At 42.0% G+C, this 25,443-nt stretch overlaps 1 protein-coding gene across 2 annotated transcripts in view; it reads left to right on the top strand.

Moving 5' to 3' along the window:
- Positions 1-25,443, top strand: part of LOC128688468 (shootin-1-like) — a 187,753-nt gene that overhangs the window by 25,391 nt on the left and 136,919 nt on the right. For both annotated transcript variants that reach the window (XM_070084700.1, XM_070084699.1), the window contains exon 2: positions 15,566-15,752. In XM_070084700.1, coding sequence (XP_069940801.1) covers positions 15,620-15,752 — 133 coding nt within the window. In that variant the 5' untranslated portion in view covers positions 15,566-15,619. The remainder of the gene's footprint in view (positions 1-15,565; positions 15,753-25,443) is intronic.

Genomic DNA, 25,443 nt, shown 5'->3' with positions numbered 1-25,443 from the left:
GAGTATCACCTATGGAAGCATTGTAAGCAGAATTTATGGCACATTGGACATCTGGTATGACTTCATCCCAAGTTTCACTATTGGGGTTGATAGTGGCTCTCAGGACATCAAGTACTTTCTTATTGGTTCTTTCGGCTAACCCATTGCTGGCAGGATGATGAGGAACAATGGTGGATTTAGGGATCTTGTATAAAGTACACAAATTTTCAAGAATCTCATTACAGAATTCACCTCCATTATCTGTTACTAAGGACTTAGGGGTGGTATGCCTGCAGATAATGCGTTCTTTAAACGCTTTAGCTACTGTCTCTGCAGTCTTATCTGCAATAGGAACTAACTCACAATTTCTGGTGAAATGGTCTACCATAACACACAGATGTTTGTTGCCTTGGAGGGAACATTTAAAATTGGTTAACAAGTCAAGGGCAACTCTTTCCCACGGTTCGCTAGTGGTAGGGTACACTTGGATTGGATTAGGACCATTGACATTTCCTTTATGTTGCATACAAACACTACATTTCTTAACATACTCGGAAATGTCAGTTGCCATACGTGGCCAAAAGTATTTCATTCTGGCTTGTTTCACAGAACGATCCATACCAGGGTGTGCAATACCTGGTGCATCATTAACTAGCTGTAGAGCTACGTTCACTAGTGACTGTGGAATTACTAACTGGTAAACTCTTCTACTTGGAGTACCCAACACGGCTGTTCGATACAGTAATTCTTGGCTCATTACAAAGTCACTAATGGGTGCTGGTGGCTTCACAGTAAGAATAAGATCTTCCTGGAGCAGGAATCGAATCACACCAGACCACATGGGATCTGTTCTTTGGGCATTTTTGACATCCTCGACAGTAAATGGAGGATCTGCAGTAACTACACTAACGTGTCGCGATAAAGCATCTGCGACTACATTCGACTTGCCAGGTAAATGTTCAAAAGTGGGATTGAACTCTTGGATAGTCAAGGTCCATCTGGCTAACCTTCCAGTAGGCTGTTTGTTCTGGAATAAAGGTATCAGTGGTGCATGGTCTGTCAAGACATGAACAGGGTACTGGTAAATAATGTCTCAGAAGTGCTTTAAAGACCATACTATTGCTAAAGCTTCTTGCTCCGTTACTGTATAATTACGTTCAGCCTTCGTAAGGACTCGGCTAGCAAATGCAACTGCGTTATACTTGCCATCAGTCTTCTGAGCTAGTACGGCACCTATGCCAATTGAACTAGCATCAGTTGTCAGATAGAAGGGCTTAGAAAAATCTGGGATTTTCAAAATTGGAGCAGATGTTAACTTTTCTTTTAGAGTTTGGAATGCTTTTTCTTGACAGAAGGTCCAAACAAAAGGAGCATCTTTCTTAAGCAATTCAGTTAGTGGAGCAGCTATGGAAGAAAAATTGGCAATGAAAGATCTATAAAAACCTGCTAAGCCCACAAAGGATCTTACGACATCAGCAGTTTTGGGAGTTGGAAAATTTAGTACTGCAGTTACTTTACTTTGATCAGTCGTAACCCCTCTAGGAGTGACTACGTGACCCAGAAACTTAATTTCTGATCTGAAAAATTGACATTTGGACAGTTTGATCTTTAAATTGGCTTCTTCAAGCTTGCCAAGTACTATATCAAGTCTTTTCAGGTGTGTGTCCACGTCTTCAGACATGACGATTACGTCGTCTAAGTACACCATAAGTGCTTTACCTATAAGACCTCTAAAGATGTTGGTCATGAGTCTAGAGAACGTGATAGGAGACGATCGTAATCCAAATGCCATACGGAGGAAGTGATAATGACCTGTGGGAGTGGAGAATGCAGTTAACTCTTGGCTGTCCTCGTGAAGAGGGACTTGCCAAAACCCTTGTAACAAGTCCAGGGTCGAGAAGACTTTGTTATCTCCGATATTGCGTAAAAGGTCACCTAGTACAGGAAGTGGGAAACGATCTGGAATGGTTTTCGCATTTAACTTGCTAAAGTCAATCACCGGGCGCCAAGTGCCGTCCTTCTTAGGCACTAGGATCAAGGGCGCATTCCAGGGTGAATTGCTATGTGCAATAACTCCATCATTGAGCATTTGATTGATCAGTTCCTCTGCGACAGCAACTTGGGAATGAGGCATTCTGTACGCAGGTATATAAATAGGTCTGGTACCAGGTTCAAGTGGAATACGATGGGACAATAAGTTTGTTATACCCATCTTCTCACCTGGTAAGGCAATGGCTTTACAACGTTTGTTCAACAGCGTCAACAAACGCTGGACTTCGTCTGGGAAATCAGTGGGAGCTAAGTCTTTCTCCTCAACTAGTGGGATGGATTGATCCAGTGGAGTGGATGAGTTCTCCACTGTTGAAATAGCACCAACCCACTGGTCAGGTGGCACGTCATCCTGTACTTGAACAGGGTAAGGATAGTGAACTAGGTCAACGAGGTTGGTATTTGCTCTGAGACGAACACTGTGACCCAAAGTGTTAGCAAGGAGTAAATGGATCTTACTGTCTCTTACAACGTGTAAGGAAGGTTCAACAAATAAACCCTTGACCTTGCAGGAATCACTGTCAACTAGGACGTTATCACCATCTGAAACATTAGGAACAACAACAGACACTCTAGTGAGAGCACTAGCCGCAACAGAGACGTCTTTCTGCAGACGGCATGTGACATCAACAAGAGATGGCATTACTAGTTTCAAGTAATCGTTTTCCGACAAGGCGTCCCCTTTGGAGAAACTACTACTTGGACTAGCAGACATTGCAGGGATAGGCAGAGCACTCAAAGCAGTCTGAGCGTCCTCGGACACTTGAGGCAATACACTATCTTGCATATCTGAAGGTGTAGGTGGAACACAGATGGGAGTGACAGAGTTACCAGTGCCTGACCGCTTGGGTACGCTTCTGGAGAATGCATTGGCTTGTAAGGACTTAATGCGTACATCATACTCTGCAGCAGTATGACAGATTTCTGATCCAAGCTGGTAACCCCAGAATGGAACGATCAAGTCGTCAATTTGGGCATGCCATCGGTATGGGTCGAGCACAATGCGTAAGTCTCGCATGGAAGCAAATCCCAGTAGAAGGTCACCAGGGAAAGTAATCTGGTCGACAACAAGAAAAGCAGCAGTAAAGTCTCTGCCTTGGATAGTAAAGGTGAGCGAAGTCTGACCTCGGACTCGCAGAAGGGAACCAGCTACTCCACTAAGGGAGGTTACAGTAGTTGGTTCAACGAGGAGGACACGTCGTAACTGCTTCTCTTTAAACAAGCTAGACCTAATGATATTAACTTGCGCACCAGAGTCCATGAACACATGAACGGGCGCATTATGGACAGAAGCTTGTACTAAAGGACCAATCGTTTCGTTAGGAGTTATATGCAAACAGAAAGGTGGGTTGTCATCGGAGAAGGCATTTTCTACTTCATCCCCAAATTCCTCTACGTCAGAGACGTGTGAAGCAGCATCAACAGCAGGGCTGTCAATCTCAAGGCTGGCTAAGGCTTCATAGGAATTCTGGACTGGGATGGTGTACTCGTTATCACCTACTACTGTCACGACTGGACGAGTAGACTTGGGCGCTCGGATTCCCCCGAATTGGAAGAATGAGCCTGGTTCTGGTTAGTTTGTGAACCACGACGTCTGTTTCCTCTCCTGGCTCTGCGGTTGGAACGGCCACGGAAAGATCTACAGTACTGCAGGTTGTAGAGAGCATTGCACTCAGAAGTGTCATGTCCATGAATTCTATGATAAGTACAGTAGGGAAGATCTGACTGGTACTCATCATCAGTACGACGCTTCTTAGGGTGATTGTCATGACAATTAATAGCGATATGGCCACGGTAACCACAATTGTAGCAAATTCTTTGACTGTGGGTACTGCGCATACTACGAGTGCTACGGGAATGATAGCTCTTAACACTTGCTTTGGATGATGGACGCGAGTGATTAAGGTTGGGAGTTTTGGTAGTAGCACAAACTAGAGGAAGTACAGGAGTGGACAAGGCGTTTGGCATAGACTTACGATAAGGGAAGGTTCCCTCGGGACACAAATTTCGTACATGGATTAGAGCTGCAAGCGGTCCCATAGTAGCATCTAGCGGACTTGAATTGTACACATACCTCTCTTAATCATGCAAACAATCTGAGTTTATTCTCAGATGTTTAAAATATTCGACTCTTCATTACATGCTTATCTTGCATATTTTTTTTTATCGACTCGTCACATCAGCCAGCAGTGTGAGTTGGCAAGAGTGGCAATTAAACGAATTATGAGTACTGGTGTGTTGTGAATGGCAAGTATTAAAGAGTATATGGGAACAGCAGAGAAAGTTGACCCTGAGGCTATCTGCTAGGACAAAACAATCAACTTTTCGCATAGGTAAGGACTGTCTTAATTATCTGTATGCCTGAGTTAAGGGTAGAAAAGCAGAATGCTCTCTCCCGACCCTCCACTCCCTTCGGACACTGCCGGCACTAAACGCGGGGATGAAAAAAAATGGCCATATGACTCTATACCACGTTGAAAAATTGCATGGAATTCACAGGAGGTTTGGAACTAGGCGAAAGACGTGAGCTACATATATCTCTACTGAATTGTTACTGTTTCCATCTTAACTACCCTTGTTACTCCAGTGTCTTTCATAAAGCTGTGTATTATACCAGTGGTTTCATTTCTGGCTACCACCAGTTTATAATATTGATGGGGTACAACACCAACAAACAGACGAATATGAAACCAAAGACAGAAGTAGTAGTTTTGAGGAGGGAGAGAGATAAGATAGGAGGGAGGGGGAGAGATAAGATAGGAGGGATTGGGAGAGATAAGATAGGAGGGAATGAGAAATAACTGTCACGATAGTTATATCATACCACACCCCTAGCGAGGTTCAGATCTGTTAATACATTGCTTTGGAATAGTAAACCACGATCAGTCATGAGGGAGAATTCAACAAAATTAACTTAATAAGAGCGTCAGTTGGGGCTAAATCAGTCGTGACTCCATACATTGATAATGTGATAAGTCACTAAAGCGCTAGGAATTTCGCTATTTTTTTCAGTGGTGGTTTTGTGTGTGTGTGTATATAATTATATATATATATATATATATATATATATATATATATATATATATATATATATATATATATATATATATATATATATATATATATATATATATATATATATATATATATAATGAGAATCAGAGAGAGTGATAGAGGAAGGGAGGGAAAGAGCAGACTGAGGGAGAGCTAACTAGCTCAATATTTATCTAATCTATGACCCCCATGTATTGGCTAGGGATGGGGGAGAAGTCTGAATTAACCTCACGGTATTTCATCCTCCCCCCCCCCCCAATGAGAGCTGTGTGTGTAGGGTAAACTTTAGTAAGCTTCCTCTTCCTCTCATTAGTAATTATTTTTTGTTAGGTATGTAACGACACCAAAGTTTTGATCGATACCATCAAAATAAGCCGATACTAACCGATACCGAGTTTTTGACACACGCCTACTCTGTGCAGTATATTGACTTACATTTATGTAGTATATTTAGTAATCTTTGTGTAGTATATTTAAGGGAGGCTTGCTGTTGGCATATTCAGGTGACTTCTGGTTAGAATGTTCCAGGATTCTTGAACCCAGTCTGATACCTTTTAAAAAAAAACTTTTTAATTGGCTTCAAACATTTAACACTGATGTATTCTGCTTCGACGAAGGTGTGGAGGTTTGGTATATCTGCCAATTTTGTGTAAAAACGATATGACTTTTTTCTAGCCGATATATTTAACTCACTTTAAATATAGTTTTTTACGCAGTTGAATTTACAGGCTGTTATACTACCCCAGCTTGCTCTAAGCCGAACCTTATCTGAGTTATACTACTACCCACTGGATGCGACCCATAATAGGCGACTAACACCCAGGTATCTTATGTTTTAACAGGGGCTACAGTTGTAAGGAAACATGCCATATGTTTTCACTTTTGCCGGGGAGAAACCACGGTCTCTCAGTGTGAGAGGGCACTACCAGTTGAACCAATGACCTGATACATCTCTCGACTCAAGAGGTGCCTGTGCTAACCTTCCTATGGTGTAGAAATATACCTAGTTGGATGAATCTTATTGTGGCTAGCTGGTCTAGTGGCTAACGCGACGGGCTGGAGTTTTGAGACTATGACCGCGGGTTCAATCCCGGCCGGGGCTATGGTCTGATACATCTTATGCGCAGACTAGTACTCGGTATGTTTAGTCTGTATAGATGCACATTTGACAATTTACTAACACAGCTCATTAATAAACTTTGATTCCTTGGAATCAGACTATTTAGTGCAAGTAATAAGGGTAGTACCGAGGCAAGAGACAATAAAACTGTCTGTACTTTCATGTATGTAGACTTAGTTAATGCAGTATTAAATAATAATATCACGTATTACGTTTTTTTTATGTACTAATAACAAAGGTGTGTTATAATACTTTTATAAGGTTCGGCTTATAACTTGATCACACATTTACTGAATTTAAATGGCTTTCTTGACCTCCAAAACGGCAGACACACTTGCATGAGGTACCTGACTGCAGTCCGTCGATTTTGTTTAATTAACCCAGGAAGGTTAATGACGTGAATAATGCGAAGCTAAATTGTGAAACTTATTTCCATTGGGGTTTTGAGGTCCTCCCGTAGCTGGGTTGGTAGCGCACTCTGCTCACACACAGAGGTCCGTGGTTCGATCCCCGGGGTGGAAACATTGGGGCACGTTTCCGTAAGACAAATGCTATCCCTATTCACCTAGTAGTATTTCGACTGAGGTGGGTTGCATCCTGGGAACAAAATTAACCTAATTTGCCCGAAATGCTCTGCATGACTCCCCCATACCAGCATTACGACGACATTCGTCTTTGCAAATATACAAGGTCTAAAGCCAGCAACGAGCAACAAAATACCTTTCATCTGTGGACTGCTTACAGAGTCAAACGCAGTGTTCGCGGTTTTCATAGACCCACATAAAGGTTCACCTTGACAATGCAATATGGGTCCCGGGTTATAGCCTATACAGATGCGACAGAGTGAACAGGCAAAAGGAAGGGGGATGGGGGGGAGGGGTTGGCCTGTACTTCAGAGTCGCTGATATGCTCGGAATCACTAAATTCTTTAAATGATGTAGTTGAAGTTTTGGCAGTAAAGATCGAGAACCAAAACCTGGTCATTGTAGTTGTATACAAGCCTCCGGATGCAACTTCTCAACAATTCCAGGAACAGCTTTTGAAAATAGATCAGTGTCTGGAAAATCTTCCAGCTCCTGCCCCCAACATCTTGCTCCTGGGGGATTTCAACCTAAGGCACCTAAAATGGAGGAATATAGCAAATAATGTTGTAGGAGGCAGCTCAGATGAAAGCTCGCACACACTAGTTTTTAAATCTCTGCACCAAATTTACCTTAAACCAGCAAATAATAGAGCCAACAAGATTGGAGAATACACTGGACCTCATCTTCACTAACAATGATGATCTGATATGAAATATTATTATATCAAAAACACACTCAGATCACAACATAACAGAGGTTCAGACATGTATGTGCAGGGCCCCTGACCTACAAAATGTGATCAGGCAAGAGGGAACCTTCACCAAATTCAACTTTAATAACAAAAACATAAGGTGGGACCAAGTCAACTAGGTCCTAAATGATATAAACTGGGAAGATATCCTAAGCAACACGGATCCAAACCTATGTCTAGAACAAATTAACTCTGTGGCACTCGAGGTATGCTCAAGGCATATTCCTTTAAATAGGAAGAGATGTAAGCTAGAAAGAGAAAGGTGCTCCCTATACAGGCGAAGGCGAAGAATTACAGAACGGCTATAAGAGGCAAATATATCTTTAATATGAAGGGAGGCACTGGTCAAAGAAATGGCAAACATCGAACTAGAGCTAAAAGAATCTTACAGGAGTCAAAAAATGTGGGAAGAACTAAAAGCCATAAATGAAATTGAAAGAAACCCAAAATATTGCTTTTCTTATGCCAAATCAAAGTCGAGAACTACATCCAGTATTGGACCCCTACTTAGACGAGATGGGTCCTACACAGATGTCAGCAAGGAAATGAGTGAACTACGCAAGTCACAATATGACTTGGTTTTTAGCGAGCCGTTAACCAGACTGAGAGTCGAAGACCTAAATGATTTTTTATGAGCGAGACACAGAGTTTGGTAGACTCAAATCTATCTGACATTATTCTGACGCCAAATGACTTCGAAAAGGCGATAAATGACATGCCCATGCACTCTGCTCCAGGCTCAAACTCAAGGAACTCCGTGTTCGTCAAGAACTGCAAGAAGCCCCTATCATGTGCTTTTAACATATGGAGAGGGAGCATGAACCCAGGGGTCATCCCACAGCTGCTAAAAACAACAGACATAGCAAAGAACTACAGACCCATAGTGCTAACATCCCATATCATAAAAATCTTTGAAAGGGTTCTAAGAAGCAAGATCGCCACCCATCTAGATACCCATCTGTTGTACAGCCCAGGGCAACATGGGTTTAGAGCTGGTCGCTCCTGCCTGTCCCCGCTACTGGACCACTATGACAAGGTCCTGGATGTAGATGAATGGTGCAGAGAACCGACAAGTTGATAAATAGACACATGTGCAGCACATGGGTATCTTGAATGAGGAAACGTTTCGCCACACAGTGGCTTTATCAGTCCATACAAAGGAGAATGGTGAAGAACAGGAGGAGTTTGAGGGAATCAGTCCCTCAAACTCCTCCTCTTCACCATTCTCCTTTGTATGGACTGATGAAGCCACTGTGTGGCGAAGCGTTTTCTCATTGAAGATATTCAAGTGCTGCACATGTGTCTCATTTATCAAGGTCCTGGATGCTCTAGAAGACAAAGAAAACGCAGATGTAGTATACACAGACTTTGCAAAAGCCTTTGACAAGTGTGACCATGGTGTAATAGTGCAAAAATGCGTGATAAAGGAATAACATTAAAAGTTGGTAGATGGATCTATAATTTCCTCACAAACAGAACACAAAGAGTAGTAGTAAACAGAGTAAAGTCTGAGGCAGCTACGGTGAAAAGCTCTGTTCCACAAGGCACAGTACTTGCTCCCACCCTGTTCGTCATCCTCATATCTGACATAGGGATGTAAGCCACATCACCGTGTCTTCCTTTGCAGATGACACCCGAATTTGCATGACAGTGTCCTCTATTGAAGATACTGCAAGACTCTAGGCGGACATCAACCAAATCGTTAAATGGGCCGCAGAAAACAACATGAAGTTCAATGATGAGAAATTTCAGTTACTCCGATATGAAAAACGTGAGGAAATTAAAACTATATCGGAGTATAAAACAAATTCCAACCACACAATAGCACGAAAAACTAACGTAAAAGACCTGAGAGTGATAATGTCAGAGGATCTCACCATCAAAGACCACAACGTTGTATCAATCGCATCTGCTAAAAAAATGACAGGATGTATAATAAGAACCTTCAAAATTAGGGATGCCAAGCCCATAATGACAATTCAGGCTGCTTGTTCTATCTAGGCTGGAATATTGCTGTACATTAACAGCACTTTTCAAGGCAGGTGAAATTGCTCACCTAGGAAATGTACAGAGAACCTTCACGGCACTAGGTCCTAAATGATATAAACTGCGATAAAACACCTCAGTTACGGGGAACGCTTGAAGTTCCTGAACCTGTACTCCCTAGAGCTTGGAAAATCCTAGAGGGATTAGTACCTAACTAGCACATGAAAAATCACTCGCTATGAAAGCAAAAGACTCTGCAGACGATGCTACATCCCCACAATGAAAAGCAGAGGCGCCACTAGCACAATAAGAGACACAAAAAGTGTCAGCGGCCCAAGACTGTTCAACTGCCTCCCAGCATACATAAGGGGGATTACCAATAGACCCCTGGCTGTCTTCAAGAAGGCACTGAACATGCACCTAAAGTCAGTACCTGACCAGCCGGGCTGTAGTTCGTACGGGTTGCGTGCGGCCAACAGTAACAGCCTGGTTGATCAAGCCCTGATTCCACCATGAGCCCTGGTGATATACCGGGCCGCGGGGACGTTGACCACCGAAACCCTCTCCAGGTATAGCCAGAGGCTTTCTATATATTATGTCGTTGATGTCAGCTAGGTTTGTATAAGTTAGATCATATGCTTGTAGAAATAAAGATTTTATTATTATTATTATTATTATTATTATTATTATTATTATTATTATTATTATTATTATTATTATTATTATTATTAAGATGCGACCCACAATAATCATGTAGCTCCTGAGTGTCGATTTACTGCTGCGTGAACAGGTGCAGCAGGTGTTATGAGACCTGCCTACTTGTTTTACCTCTCTCATGGATCTTTCCAGTTAAGTCAGACGTTTTGTGCTTTCAGACATATTTTGTTTTCACTCGAATTGTCTCCATAATCCCCTCTTTCTCCTCCCTTCCCTCGGTATGACTTTTAGAGCTTCCCCCATGTATTGTGACCTACGACTTCGTGTCACTCTGCCCCCCTTCCTGCCCCTTTCTTAGTGAAGCGGTGTAGGGGTGACAGGGACCGGGGGTTACCTATGTGATGGACACTTAATCCTTGCTTCCCCCCTTGTGTCACAGTCTTAGTTTGCTGCTTGTGTGTGTTTGTGTGTGTGTACTCACCTAATTGTACTCATCTAACTGTGGTTGTAGGGGTCGAGACTCAGCTCCTGGCCCCGCCTCTTCACTGACCGCTACTAGGTCCTCTCTCCCTACTCCATGAGCTTTATCATACCTCATCTTAAAGCTGTGATAGTGAGCTTGACTATTGTCGTAGCTCTCTCTCTATCTCTATCTCTCTCTCTCTCTCTCTCTCTCTCTCTCTCTCTCTCTCTCTCTCTCTCTCTCTCACTGTCATCAAATTTTTTATAAACAAGCTGAAGATATAACTGACTCCTTCAGTAACAGTAAGTATTACAGGTACTTGATCAGTGATATATGAGTTACGCCATGGATTCGAAAGCTGTTGTGAGAAGGAATCCACACAAAGTAGACTCTTAACTTTATTATTTATCTTAGTAGACCTGTGTGTGACTTCAGACACATGGTTCTTGTAGATTTGTCTTAAGAATCATGGAGAATTTAGGGATGCAAGTAGCTTACAGTTAATTTGCAGTTTCGACTGTAAATTAGTACTAAATGGTCATTACTATGACCATAATTTTTAAAGGGGTGGACCGGTAAGCCAGCGGAAGGCCTCGGTCAGATGACCAAAAGCTCCAACGGCGGGTTATCATACGACTGAGACCCGCGTCAGGAAACACTTGTCCTGTTTACTGACGAATCTTACCTAACCTAACCTAGACACTAGAAAAGAACTCAGCTTACAGGCTGGAGGCTAAATTATTTTTACGGGTTCCACTCTAGAGAAGTGTTTTTTATGGATGTAAATTAGTACAGAATTTTTAAAAAAATAATTTGTGCTCTTGTTTCTTGCATATAACTAACGTAGACGAACACTGGTGGTATTGATGGCTTAACTAAAAGCAACTAAATTATTATTACTGCATTTATGGGGGAACATAATCCTTTAAGTGTCAAACGGCTCCTTGGGAGTGGGAGGTTATTAGGTTTAGTCCTAGTAAGGAGAGGAAGGCTTCAAGTTCTCGAATCAAGAGCCCTCGCGAGCATCAAGACACGTCCCTTGAAGGGATGACTATGCTAGTGGCTTTATTTTACGCTTAACAATATTGTATTACATGTAGATTTAATATGCTGCAGAAAATAATAGTTTATATTTATATGTAAATAAGACATGGCGTACCAGCGCAGCCGGAAGTACCTTCCGGTTGTGAAGCAGAAGATACTTGAAGACGATGTAATCAGTCCATCACCCTTAAAGTTTTGAGGTGGTCAGGGTGATGGACTGATTACATCGTCTTCAAGTATCTTCTGCTTCTATCAACTTTTCTGTACTCGACTGAAGAAGCCTACTGTGTAGGCGAAACGTTTCAAAATAAAGATACCTAACTGTTGCATATGTGTCTTACCTAACAATCTGTCGGTATTTTATACCATTTTAATGTTCATTCTGTCAGACACTGCAACACAAGGGTATCTTGGTACAGACCATCTACTTCGACAACCTCTACTAGTGAGAACGGCTGGGTTTGAGAAGGACCTGCCCTCCCAAATCAACCTACGTCTCACCTCCTGGCACTATATAAGGCCCGATTCTGTCACTTCAACTTCATATTGTTTCAGACAACGGAACAATGCTCTTCTCCAGACTGAGGGACTGACCACCTCAAAACTTTAAGGGTGATGGACTGATTACATCGTCTTCAAGTATCTTCTGCTTCTATCAACTTTTCTGTACTCGACTGAAGAAGCCTACTGTGTAGGCGAAACGTTTCAAAATAAAGATACCTAACTGTTGCATATGTGTCTTACCTAACAATCTGTCGGTATTTTATACCATTTTAATGTTCATTCTGTCAGACACTGCAACACAAGGGTATCTTGGTACAGACCATCTACTTCGACAACCTCTACTAGTGAGAACGGCTGGGTTTGAGAAGGACCTGCCCTCCCAAATCAACCTACGTCTCACCTCCTGGCACTATATAAGGCCCGATTCTGTCACTTCAACTTCATATTGTTTCAGACAACGGAACAATGCTCTTCTCCAGACTGAGGGACTGACCACCTCAAAACTTTAAGGGTGATGGACTGATTACATCGTCTTCAAGTATCTTCTGCTTCTATCAACTTTTCTGTACTCGACTGAAGAAGCCTACTGTGTAGGCGAAACGTTTCAAAATAAAGATACCTAACTGTTGCATATGTGTCTTACCTAACCTTCCGGTTGTGCTGGTACTGCTGGGTATGTTTCCCACACTAGTCATTCAATAATGTAGGTTTTATATTCGAAGGCTTAGAAATATTTTCGGAATTTAGGTTTAGAATGTATGATCATGTTTCGTGCGCATTTATCGTGCCCTCTTGAGTAGTGACGTCCTCACTGGTATATTAATCTCAGCCTCAAGTATGCCTGTCTGCTGAATTTATTGGCGTGGCTGACAAAAATGGATAAGTATCTCTACAACACAGCAGTTTAACACCTTGGAGTCTCCGACATTAAACATATTTAACTAATTATTCTCTAATATAATAATAATAATAATAATAATAATAATAATAATAATAATAATAATACCAGTATATCATTGGCCGTATGAGACCGTGAAAATGTTTCTTCAAATTTTAATATATATATATATATATATATATATATATATATATATATATATATATATATATATATATATATATATATATATATATATATATATATATATATATATATTAGCGTTTTATTCGTATGTTAAATGTCCTACTTTAATTCCTATTTGAGAGGGATTTAAATATTTATGATTGGTGGTGTACAAGCAAATTGTTACCTTAATGACCTTCGTGCAGTCGATAACTTTAAGTTCAGCACAGAAATCGACCGATCGAATCTGTTGGAGCCTTAATTAACAAAAGAATTAAGTTCTCGAAACCTAAAAATTGAGGGAAGGCACACAGCGGGCTGATGGTGGCTTAGGTAAAAGACACTTAAGACATTCATTGAGGAAACCACTCGTGATGAACAGTTTCCTTAATGCCTCGAGCAGTACATACTGCCCTTTAAATACAATTCGTCATATAGCCGTAAACATTCAGTAACAGCGGTGGTTGATTACTCCTGGGGTCCTACAGTGACTGGGATTTAGGAGGTAATCTCTTTTTATCCGGGTAAAGAGAGGGTTGCTCCACTTTCCCGGATCATGAACCCTTCAGTGGCTTTATGGAGAGACTCTTGAAGAGAGCGAGTGGTACACTGTAGCCAACACTTCAGACTGTGTACACCCAAAAGAACCTTGTACACAACATTGATTCAGAACTGCGTGTGGCCGGCCAGTATTAACTAGGTTTCATGTCAATACTAGCTCCTCCCTACCATCATTTAAGTTTTACTCCTGAATTTGCGCCACCAATTAGCGTACGTGACAAGCCCCGTCTCCCTAACAAGTTTTACACATACTCTCTTAGTGATATGAAATATATGAACGGTATGAAACTATGCACAAGACCTTATTATACATGTAAATGCAAATACCCACTCATTGATAAAAGTAATTTTCTGTAAATAGTCCTTTTCTCGGTACAAAGACCTGCTTGAGCACTTCCTCAGATTAGTTGTTCCATGAAGGTATGACAGGCCATCCTGAGAGACGGTAATTCCCAAGTAAACTCAATCTCTGCTGGAACGAAACCTTTGAAGCTTGAAGTAGTTACTTGAACGCTCAACTTTGTGGAATACTAAGCTGTGATGGTAGGTGCGGAGCTAATGTGGATTGTTACTTTACTACGTTACTAGGCTTTGTCATTTCCCTACTCAAGTCTTTCAGCACTGACTTGACAGATTTCATCGTTGACATATGAACCCCTATCCTGTGTGATAGCATGTAGCAGGAAAACACAACTTGTAGCAGGAAAACACAATTTACAAAAGGAAAACACAACTTGAGAAAGATATGTACAGTACTAAACAAGTTTTGGCTGGTTAATTGGGTTTCAAGTGCATCGACCAAACAAAAGGTCATTAATATTGCATATATCCTGTTCACCATTAGTTAAAGGATACTTTAATCCCCAAAATAGGAATCAGGGTTAACTCTCAGCATGCAAACACTGAGACATACACCTTTCTCTGGTATTTAATCCTCGTGTAACTTTTATATCCTTGTATGTTAGATTTAAATCTAAATGTACAACAACCCAGGGATAGGGGGAGTTGTATGGCTTGTTTACGATTTTTGCATTAAGTCAGTATGTTTGATCACCCCTCGTTGCTTACCTAGTAAGGAAGCATGTGCTAGTCTACGCCCTGTATACTATGTTATAGTATCAGTGCTAATTATATTAGATAACACATCAAGGGGAGGTACCTTGATGCAGGTGAGAGGTTTTTGATCGAAGGAATTACACCTATCCTCCATTCCTTTCCTTGAACCTGACTGCCAGGCGCTGCGTAATCCCTACCATGTAATATTACCTAACATTTAAACCACTAAATAATCTTGTGATACATGCATATTAAATAAGTTAGTATTCCTAGTGTTACAATTTAATATTTCGCAAGTCACTAGGTCTTCTTGTACCTAGCAATGTCGCAACACGAAAGGTGAAAACCTCAGACAGACGGGATATCTACCAACATTCGTTCCAAGTTGAACCATCCATTTGAACAATTTTCCATATATATATATATATATATATATATATATATATATATATATATATATATATATATATATATATATATATATATATATATATATATATATATATTAAATTTTGCAGAGGTTTAGTTCGGGTAGAAATCAGATTTAATGCGTGTGAAAACGCATGTCCTATTTAAAGGGTAGACTGCATAATCAGTTATATTTATGACATGCTAATCTTTGTCTCAGTCGTCTTTAGTGGTATTTACATTGTGTTGGCGGGTTTGCTAACCAGCATCATGTCTTCTCCTCCAGGTGGTGACTGGACAATGAACAAGGAATAACGGCCACAGGAACTCCCTCACCATCATGACAGAAAACGGTGGATATCCGGTTCCCTCTACCACAGAAAATGGGGAGGGGGCCGCCGATGAGAATTACAGAGGTCTTTACCTTCAGGAAGTAGAGAAGAGGAAGACTATAATGAAGCTAGCACAAAAAGGTCAGTTTAATGAGTTCTCTTTTTTTTTCTTTGTTACAATAATCACATGCTTATCATGTATTTATTTTGCATAGTAAATATATAATTAACATGAACTCAAATTAAGTTGTAGTGAACAACTGTCGATGAATAAACAAAAGGGTGGACGATGGGATCGAACCGTGGGCGGACTGTCAATTTACGGACCTCGGTTCAAGCCCCTCGTCCAACCTTCTGTTTATTCATATAGGCAACATAATTACGCATTAATAAGTCAGCATTATATTATTAAGCTAACCTATATATTATCAGGCTCGCAGGCTGACTAAAATTCTTAGGAGGAGGGCACTGGGGCTGCATTTAATTGAAGTAATTCCCGTTAACGGTAGCTTAGATCTTTTGGCCTAATTTATAAGCATAATAGCCTAATGCAAAACAACCACGGGGGGAGTTGAATAATAGCTCTGGACCTTTCGTGTTGCAGTCAACACATCAAGAGCTTGCAAAGTTGTAGAAATGAGTAAGAAATCTCAGCAGATTCGCAAGCGTCCCTCTGAAGGAATCTGCTGAGATTTCTTACTCATTTCTGCAAGCTCCTGATGTGTTGATTGCAACACGAAAGGCCTAGAGCTGTTCTTCAACTTGCCGTGTGGTTGTTTTGTATCTTGTATCGTTTGTTAGTGGTTCTTGCATATAATAGCCTAATACTACTGTACCATATGTCACATATATACTGTAACACATTTACATATATTAATTTTTGGGGGGTTTAAAAATTCTTGGTGGGCAGCTGCCCCTCTAGTATCTCCTTTAGTGCTGCATGACCCTTGTGAGTTTAATGCTTAGTTATGATTATAATAATCTAGTATCTCCTCAGAGATCACGGCTCTTACTATGCAGTATATTAATACAAAACAGATGTATGCCATGAAAGTTCTATTATTTAGCATTGCGATGAATTGAATAGAAAACAGTATACATGTGGTTAAATATGAGACATAGAATAAGGACGACAGTGGAAAAGAAAGTCACACTTTGATTTTATTGGGTAAATGAGGTTTTGCTTGCGAGGGGCTTAGACATCTAACAGGCATTGTGTGAGCATGTTAGGAGTGGAGGAAAGCTTTTTTTTCATGACGACGTGCTGTTGGAGTGTGAACAAGGTAACATGAACAGATTCGGGGAAACCAGTTAGCCGGACTTGAGTCCTGAAAGTGGGAAGCAAAGTGCCTTCAGTGTGACGGAGGGGTGGGGATACTGCAGTGGCGCCCTAGTAAGTCCTGAAGACAGGGAACAAGTTATTCAGGGCTTGGCAGGAAGTGAAGGTTTTGCTCTCCTCTTCCCCTCCTTCAATAGGAATCACTACTTTCAAAAGGATCTGTTGCGTGATGCTCGTGTACACACATGTCCATAGCCCCCTGTTTATAGGTGTTCCTTTCTCTGAGTAGCTTACCGTGTGCCACTAACTGTGGAACTTACTTTAACAGTCCTCCCACAGCTTGAGTTTTTCTGCATTACTCACGAAATCGTAATGACACGATTGCAAACAAACCATACCACGGGCGGGATTGAACCCAGTGGCTAACGCGACGGTCTGGAGTTTTGAGACTCTCTGACCGCGGGTTCAATCCAACCCGTGGTATGGTTTTTCTGCATTCTTCGTGGATTTTATAATTACCGAGGTGCCTGCAGGGACCTCTGGGGACTTTTAGGGGTGTTTTAACAATTTAATTTTTTTATAAAGTTATGCTGGTTATTTTAACTTGGTATGATAATATTTGTCTCGAGTGTTAATCTTCATTGATTTTATTATTTGTTAATTTTATCTGTTTTTCTTGTGTGGGATTTATACAGTATATTTTATGGCTATCAGTGCTGTGACCTACGTGGTCAAAGTGCTCTGTAAATGTCCCTACTACTACCCCTCTCCCTCTTTCTCACTGTTTTCCCCTCTCTCACTGTTCTATCACACTCTCGTTGTTTCCAACTTTTCTCTCGCTCTCATGCTTTCTGTATATACATATCAAACAAAACTTAAAACACAGAGATCTTGTTTGTCATCAAGAGTTAAGTTACAGTTAATCTGGTTGGAAGTTAGTGAGGGTGGCGGGGGGAGGGACCGGCCGGGGGAGCACGCAGTTGACATAACTTGTAACTAAGAGACACTGCTACACTCACTCTCAACACTTCATTGTCATGGAGCCTCGTATGTTGAGGGTTTCAGATTTTTTTTTATCCTCGCAGCCCGGCCTTGGGGCAGGTCCTTTCGTTTGAGTGTTCAACCAGGTTGTTGCTGTTGACGGCTTGTGGTCCCACACATCTACTACAGCCTGATTGATCTCGTACTTGGCGGAGATTAAGTTTCCTCTTGGAAACTTTTTGCATAAGTTCCCACAATATTTACTGTTTCTTTCTGTAGCAGAATGAGAAATTACCATTTATCAAGGGCACTTGCCGATAGACACTTTTCGATAGACAATTGACGTGTATGTGTCTAGTAGTTATTAGTTGTCAAACGTATTTGTCCACAAACACTTAATCTGTTTGTAGTAGTTACTAGTTGTCAAAAGTACTTGTACATAGACACTTGGCCTGTTGTGTATTGTGTAGTACTTAATAGTTATCAAAGGTACTTGTCGTTAGACGTGTGTGTGATCCTAGACCACTGGTGTTGTCACATGACTGTCGTGTGTATGTACACTTTATTGGTGATAATGTTATGATGGTGACAGTATTTTTGTGGCTTGGAACACTAGTTGTGGCGACTCTGAACATCAATACAGCTGGAGGGGAAGTGAATCTATATGTCTGAACTATGGTGTATACTCACGCTGAGCCAGAGGTAAACACACACACACACGCGCGCGCACGCGCGCGCGTGTACGTCTGTTCTGACCAGTAGCTACTATAATTTAACCCTGGCAGGAGCAAAGTTATAAAGATTGGGGAAGGACAAAGAAGACCACAGAGTACAGGGTCTGGAGCCAGGTGCTGCAAACCTCACTCATGGAGGACCTTAGGGTGAGCATTGTACCAAACATATCATCGCGCGTATGGCAAATCCAAGATTAGCTTTCAGGAAGCTAAACAAGGAGTCATTCACGACACTGTATACACCATTTGTCAATCCCTCTTAGAGCATACAGCACCAGTATGGAACCCACACCTGGAGAAAGTGCAGACGAGACGAGAAAGTGCAACGACACTAGTCCTGGAGCTAAGGGGTATGTGCTACGAGGAGAGATTAATGGAACTAAACCTGATGACATTAAAGAAAAGAGGGACTAGGGGTGATATAAAAATGTACAAAATACTGAGAGGATCTGATAGGGTGAACAGGGTCAGAATCGAAAGATGAGAAACAGGAAAACTAGGGCACAGTCGGAGGTTGAAAACACAGACGAGTCACGGATGTTAGGAAGGATTTCTTCAGTTCTGGAGTAGGCAGAAAGTGGAATGACCTGGCTGGCAGACTCCATACATACATTTAAGAAGAAGTACGATAAGGCTCTCGAAGCCAGAAGAATGAGCCCAGTAGCGACCAGCAAAGAGGCGGAGCCAGGAACTGAGATTCGAGCCCTGCAACCATATATAGGTGAGTACATTAGTCAGAGTTGTCAGGAAGTGGAATAGTCTGGCAAGCGATGTAGTGGAGGCAGGAACCATACATAGTTTTAAGACGAGGTATGATAAAGCTTATGGAGCAGGGAGAGAGAGGACCTAGTAGTAATCAGTGAAGAAGCGAGGCCAGGAGCTATGTCTCGACCCTTGCAACCACTAATAGGTGAGTACACACACAGGCGGGGCCAGGAGCTGTGAATCGACCCCTGTAGCCACAACTAGGTGAGTACACACACAAAGTCATGAAGATTGGGGAAGGGCAAAGAAGACCGTAGACGGAGTACAGTCTAGGGGGGCCAGAGACTACAAACCTCACTCAAGGAAAAAGATCTTGGGGTGAGTATAACACTAGGCACATCTCCTGAAGCGCACATCAACCAAATAACTGCTGCAGCATATGGGCGCCTAGCAAACCTCAGAACAGCATTCCGACATCTTAATAAGGAATCGTTCAGGACCCTGTACACCGTGTACGTTAGGTCCATATTGGAGTATGCGGCACCAGTTTGGAACCCACACCTAGCCAAGCACGTAAAGAAACTAGAGAAAGTGCAATGGTTTGCAACAAGACTAATCCCAGAGCTAAGAGGTATGTCCTACGAGGAGAGGTTAAAGGAAATCAACCTGACGACACTGGAGGACAGGAGAGAGAGGGGGGACATGATAACGACATACAAAATACTGAGAGGAATTGACAAGGTGGACAAAGACAAGATGTTCCAGAGATGGGACACAGCAACAAGGGGACACAGTTGGAAGTTGAAGACACAGATGAATCACAGGGATGTTAGGAAGTATTTCTTCAGCCACAGAGTAGTCAGGAAGTGGAATAGTTTGGGAAGCGATGTAGTGGAGGCAGGATCCATACATAGCTTTAAGCAGAGGTATGATAAAGCTCATGGTGCAGGGAGAGTGACCCAGTAGCAGCCAGTGAAGAGGCGGGGCCAGAAGCTTGAACTCGACCCCTGCAACCTCAACTAGGTGAGTACAACTAGGTGAGTACACACACACACACATACAAAGGGGTCTGTCCTACGAGGAGAGGTTAAGGGAAATCGACCTGACGACACTGGAGGACAGGAGAGATAGAGAGGACATGATAACAACATATAAAATACTGAGAGGAATTGACAAGGTGGACAGAGACAGAATGTTCTAGAGATGGGCCACAGCAACAAGGGGACACAATTGGAAGTCGAAGACACATGAATCACAGGGATGTTAGGAAGTATTTCTTCAGTCACAGAGTAGTCATGAAGTGGAATAGTTTGGGAAGCGATATAGTGGAGGCAGGATCCATTCATAGCTTTAAGCAGAGGTATGATAAAGCTCATGGTGCAGGGAGAGTGACCCAGTAGCAGCCAGTGAAGAGGCGGGGCCAGGAGCTATGAATCGACCCCTGCAACCACAACTAGGTGAGTACACACGTACGCTTACTCGCTGGCGTTCATCACTAACAAATTAGTATAAGTGAGTACATGCCAGCTTACATATACACACACCACTTTCACAGTAGAGGGGTCATCCCGCTTACCATGTAGGTCAGGGGAGGGCAAAGTGTAGCTCACGGCATATTAATTCTGCATGTACCAACAGGAGAAAAAATTTTCTTTCATCGTTATTATGTGGGAGAGGAATAGGGAAAACAAGAAGACTCCACCTTACACAAATAACCCGCACATAAAAGAGAGAAGCTTACGACGACGTTTCGGTCATACCTGGACCATTTACAAAATCACACATTGTAAATGTGACTTTGTAAATGGCCCAAGTCAAACCGAAACGTCATCGTCAGCTTCTCTCTTTTATGTGCGGGTTATTTGTGTATCGTTCCAGTCACGGTATTGTGTCTTTTTTTGTTATTTAAGACTCCACCTTGCTACTACCTCATCAGGGAAGAATCAAAACAACGTCTCAAGGAAAGAATATTAGTCAGCAAGGTCGATCCTTATTTATTACACTGATGTACTTAAAATACTAATTACGTTGCGTCTTTACTGTGTGTTTTAATAGCTGTAATATTAATATTTGTATTATGATTAGTATTGATACTACAAGAGGAAGCTAACTGATATATTTCTTTACCAAGAATCTCTGTTAGTATTGGTCTTGTATTCTGTATCTACAAATATATAGACTACTTTTATGCTATTATGTATTTACATTTGTACGAAGATAATTGCTCACCCCTGAAGTAGGTATCAGACTGGTAAACAGCAACCATCCAGGGAGGTACTACCGTCTTGCCATGCTCTGGTCTTTCACTTCGTCTCGTGAACCTGTAAGACGGTATCAGTTTTACATTTGTTTACTTGCAGGTAATTAGCTACGAAGTGAAGAAGCACATTGCTGTTCCTCGGTGTTTTGTTGCTCTTAATCGCGTAATATTTAAGTTTCAGTTTACGGGGTCTGGGTTGACACCATGCCGCGGGAACAGTGATCCTCGGCCCAGTTAATAGGTACAGCATGAGGGGAGGGGGGCAGCTGCCTTGCAAAGGTGGACACAGGTACAGGGTTTACACAGACGATCCGGTAGTGACCTTGGCTTTTATACCTTTGATGAGTTCCGAGAGTTTTTCTACTCCCGGAACCCGGCCGTGGGCCAGGCTGTTGCTGCTGGTGCTCGCTGACCTATATATCCATCACAGCTTGGTTGATCTGGTACCTGGTGGAGATGCTTGTCCAGTTTCCTATCGAAGACTTCTACACGCGAGGCCTTATCACAGACCGGGCCGCGGGGGCGCTGACCCCCCGAAATCCTCTCCAGGTATACACTTGTCCCTGCAGTGTTTCTGACACCTTCTGGTAAGATGTTTAATAGTCTGGATCCATAGATGTTGATACAATAATCACTTATTGTGTCCACTGGGTTTGTACGGAAGGACCTAGTTGTCATATTAGCACTAATAGCATATTTCCTTAGATCTGTTGCCCTTGTTCACCTAGCAGCAAGTATATGGGTGTTAGCTTACTAATGTGGGTCGCATCCTGGGAAAGCTGATTAAAGATCCCCATTGGAAATAAGCCGTAACGGCTTTATTGGGTTACTATACCGCTTGGTAAATAATCCGAATGAAATGTTAAGAGTCGTTTCTAATCGCCAGAGGGTAGGGGTCGCCCTGAGCGCCTTCCCTGTTACAGCAGGAGTGTATAGTTACCCTCTTCTATATGATAGTTACACAGTGTAAACAAAAGCTGTTTCCCTGTCATATTCCACCACACATAATGGGTCAGCCTGAGCTGAGAGACCTCAGTAGGGCAATGAAGATATCGTAAAGTGCTCCATTAAAGATTCAGCAGCTACGGGAGCTTCAAAGTTTTCGTTCCAGCACAACTGGAGTTGCTATTAGTCGGGAACTGCCATCTCTCAGGATGGCATATCCCATACACGGGAGGAATGGAATTTTAATGAAGACATCGCCATCATCCCAAAGTCACAATTCATCTTTACAGCAGAATCAATTGTCCTTCAATCCCCAAGTTAAGGATTAGAGTAAATTCAGTGTATATACACCGGGAGATATGCACCTCTGTGTATACCCTGTCTCACCATGAGGAAGTATCACATAATAGCAAGCCTGGTCTACCTCTGTTACCGTAAGAGACTGACTAACTCTGACTCACTCGTCATTAAGGAAGCAGCAGACAGAGACCCGCCAGATAGACGTCGTCTTGTGGTTTTTAGATAAGGGTTTGATTTCGTCTGTACCGTTGAGTTTTTTTTAGTTGTGCCGCCTGAGCTGCTAGTTTATTGTGCACCCGCAGCTCATCCTATGAGCGGTAGCGCAAAAAGAAGGATTACAGAGGTTACACTGGGTCTTTGTCTCACCCCACTGAGCACTGAGAGGCGTTGGTATCCCGTACTGTTGCTGTATTCCGGGTCTTGTTGCTATACTACTGTTGCTACTGTACCGCTGCTATGAGTTGTGGTCAGATACATTTTGGTGTTCGCCATTTTAACCTTCAACACATTAAGACAGCCTTGACACAGTCCTAATGTCAGAGAGAGATGTAAAGGTTTACGATCTATCGATTATCAGAATTATTAATGTAGGACTCGTCACTTGACGTGGATCTCTGTCGATTAAGGAGCGGACACACACGTCACCCACAGACATCTGTTCCCAGGTGCTCCTGTCTCCCTCTGTGTAGCTGATGGTGTGCAGCTGGCTGTGGAATACATTTTAAGTCTGCCTGCGGCTTAGACCTGTCTGCCTCCGTCATTATTTTATAGTTACCGAGGTGCCCGCAGGGACCTCGGGCAACTTTCCAGTGAGTATTTTAGCACAGACATATTAATGAGATTTTTAATTGATGCTGGTTACTTTAACTTGGTGGTGTGATTGTATACATTTTGTGTTGTGTTTTAGATTCACGTTATTAGTTGTTTATTGACCTTATGTTTTTCTTGTATATGTTGTATTTATTTTTTATTGCCAAGAGTGATGAGTGATGTATCTGGTCAAAGAACTCTTTAAATTACAGAACTGTCTACATTCTCTCTCTCTCTCTCTCTCTCTCTCTCTCTCTCTCTCTCTCTCTCTCTCTCTCTCTCAAATACCCAAGAGGGTATTTAAATCTAGAGTGGAAAGGAAAAGAGGTAAGGACAGGGAACGGTAAAAAAAAAAATATTCCCTTGTTCTGACTCACTTGTCAGCTTTACTTTTCCCTTGTTCTGACTCACTTGTCAGCTTTACTTTTCCCTTGTTCTGACTCACTTGTCAGCTTTACTTTTCCCTTGTTCTGACTCTCGTCAGCTTTACTTTTCCCTTGTTCTGACTCTTGTCAGCTTTACTTTTCCCTTGTTCTGACTCTTGTCAGCTTTACTTTTCCCTTGTTCTGACTCTTGTCAGCTTTACTTTTCCCTTGTTCTGACTCTCGTCAGCTTTACTTTTCCCTTGTTCTGACTCTTGTCAGCTTTACTTTTCCCTTGTTCTGACTCTCGTCAGCTTTACTTTTCCCTTGTTCTGACTCTTGTCAGCTTTACTTTTCCCTTGTTCTGACTCTTGTCAGTTCTGACTCTTGTCAGCTTTACTTTTCCCTTGTTCTGACTCTCGTCAGCTTTACTTTTCCCTTGTTCTGACTCTCGTCAGCTTTACTTTTCCCTTGTTCTGACTCTTGTCAGCTTTACTTTTCCCTTGTTCTGACTCTCGTCAGCTTTACTTTTCCCTTGTTCTGACTCTTGTCAGCTTTACTTTTCCCTTGTTCTGACTCTTGTCAGCTTTACTTTTCCCTTGTTCTGACTCTTGTCAGCTTTACTTTTCCCTTGTTCTGACTCTTGTCAGCTTTACTTTTTACTCATCTTTATTTGTCATCTTGGGTATCCTATAGAATAAAAGACGTTAGACAACAAGCGCTCTGGTCACATGGGCCTTATCATATCTGTTATTGAAACTGCGTATTGAGTCTGCCTCACCGCACCGCCTCATCCAAATAATTTTATATTTCAACCATTCTAAGGCTAAAGAAATAATGCCTTATATCCATTTGGCTCATTTGTGTCATCAGCTTCCTGTGTTCTCTTGAATCTGGTCCTCTTAACTCCGTTCTTATCTGCCCTGTTAATTCCCCGTAAGATTTTGTATGTCGTAATGATGTCCCCCCCATTGTCTTTTTATCAACCAAGGTCGTCAGGTTCGGTTCATCTCAGTGTATTCCTTTCGGTTATGATGCTAGTCTGGTTGTACTCCTCGTGCTTGATAGCGTGTGGGCTCCTTGCTGGGTCAGTGTACTCGATAATTTGCCCAACATATGTCGTATATAAAGAACTGATGGATTCTTCGTTAAAGTTCTTGAACGCTGTTCTTATGCTTACTAATCTTGCATGTGCAGTTGATGGTATACAGTTTGTGTGTCATTCTGGCGATATGCTTGGTGTTATATTTACACCAAGAGTTTTTCACTGATATTTGCAGCTTCTCTCCGCCCATGTTGTATTGTGTCCCGTCTACCTTCGCTTTGCATCTGTCTGAGTTGCACTCCAGCAGCCACTTGTTTAATCACATCTGCAGTTCCCTGAAGTCTCCCTGACGTTCATCACTCTCCTCTCCTGTTTTTATTCTTCTCGTTATTTTTACGTCAGTAAATGGTG

This window comes from Cherax quadricarinatus, chromosome 13 (genome assembly GCF_038502225.1).
Source record: "Cherax quadricarinatus isolate ZL_2023a chromosome 13, ASM3850222v1, whole genome shotgun sequence".
Lineage (NCBI taxonomy): Eukaryota > Metazoa > Arthropoda > Malacostraca > Decapoda > Parastacidae > Cherax > Cherax quadricarinatus.
Note: the sequence above shows the minus strand (reverse complement) of the source record. Positions and strands in the feature narration are given on the sequence as shown.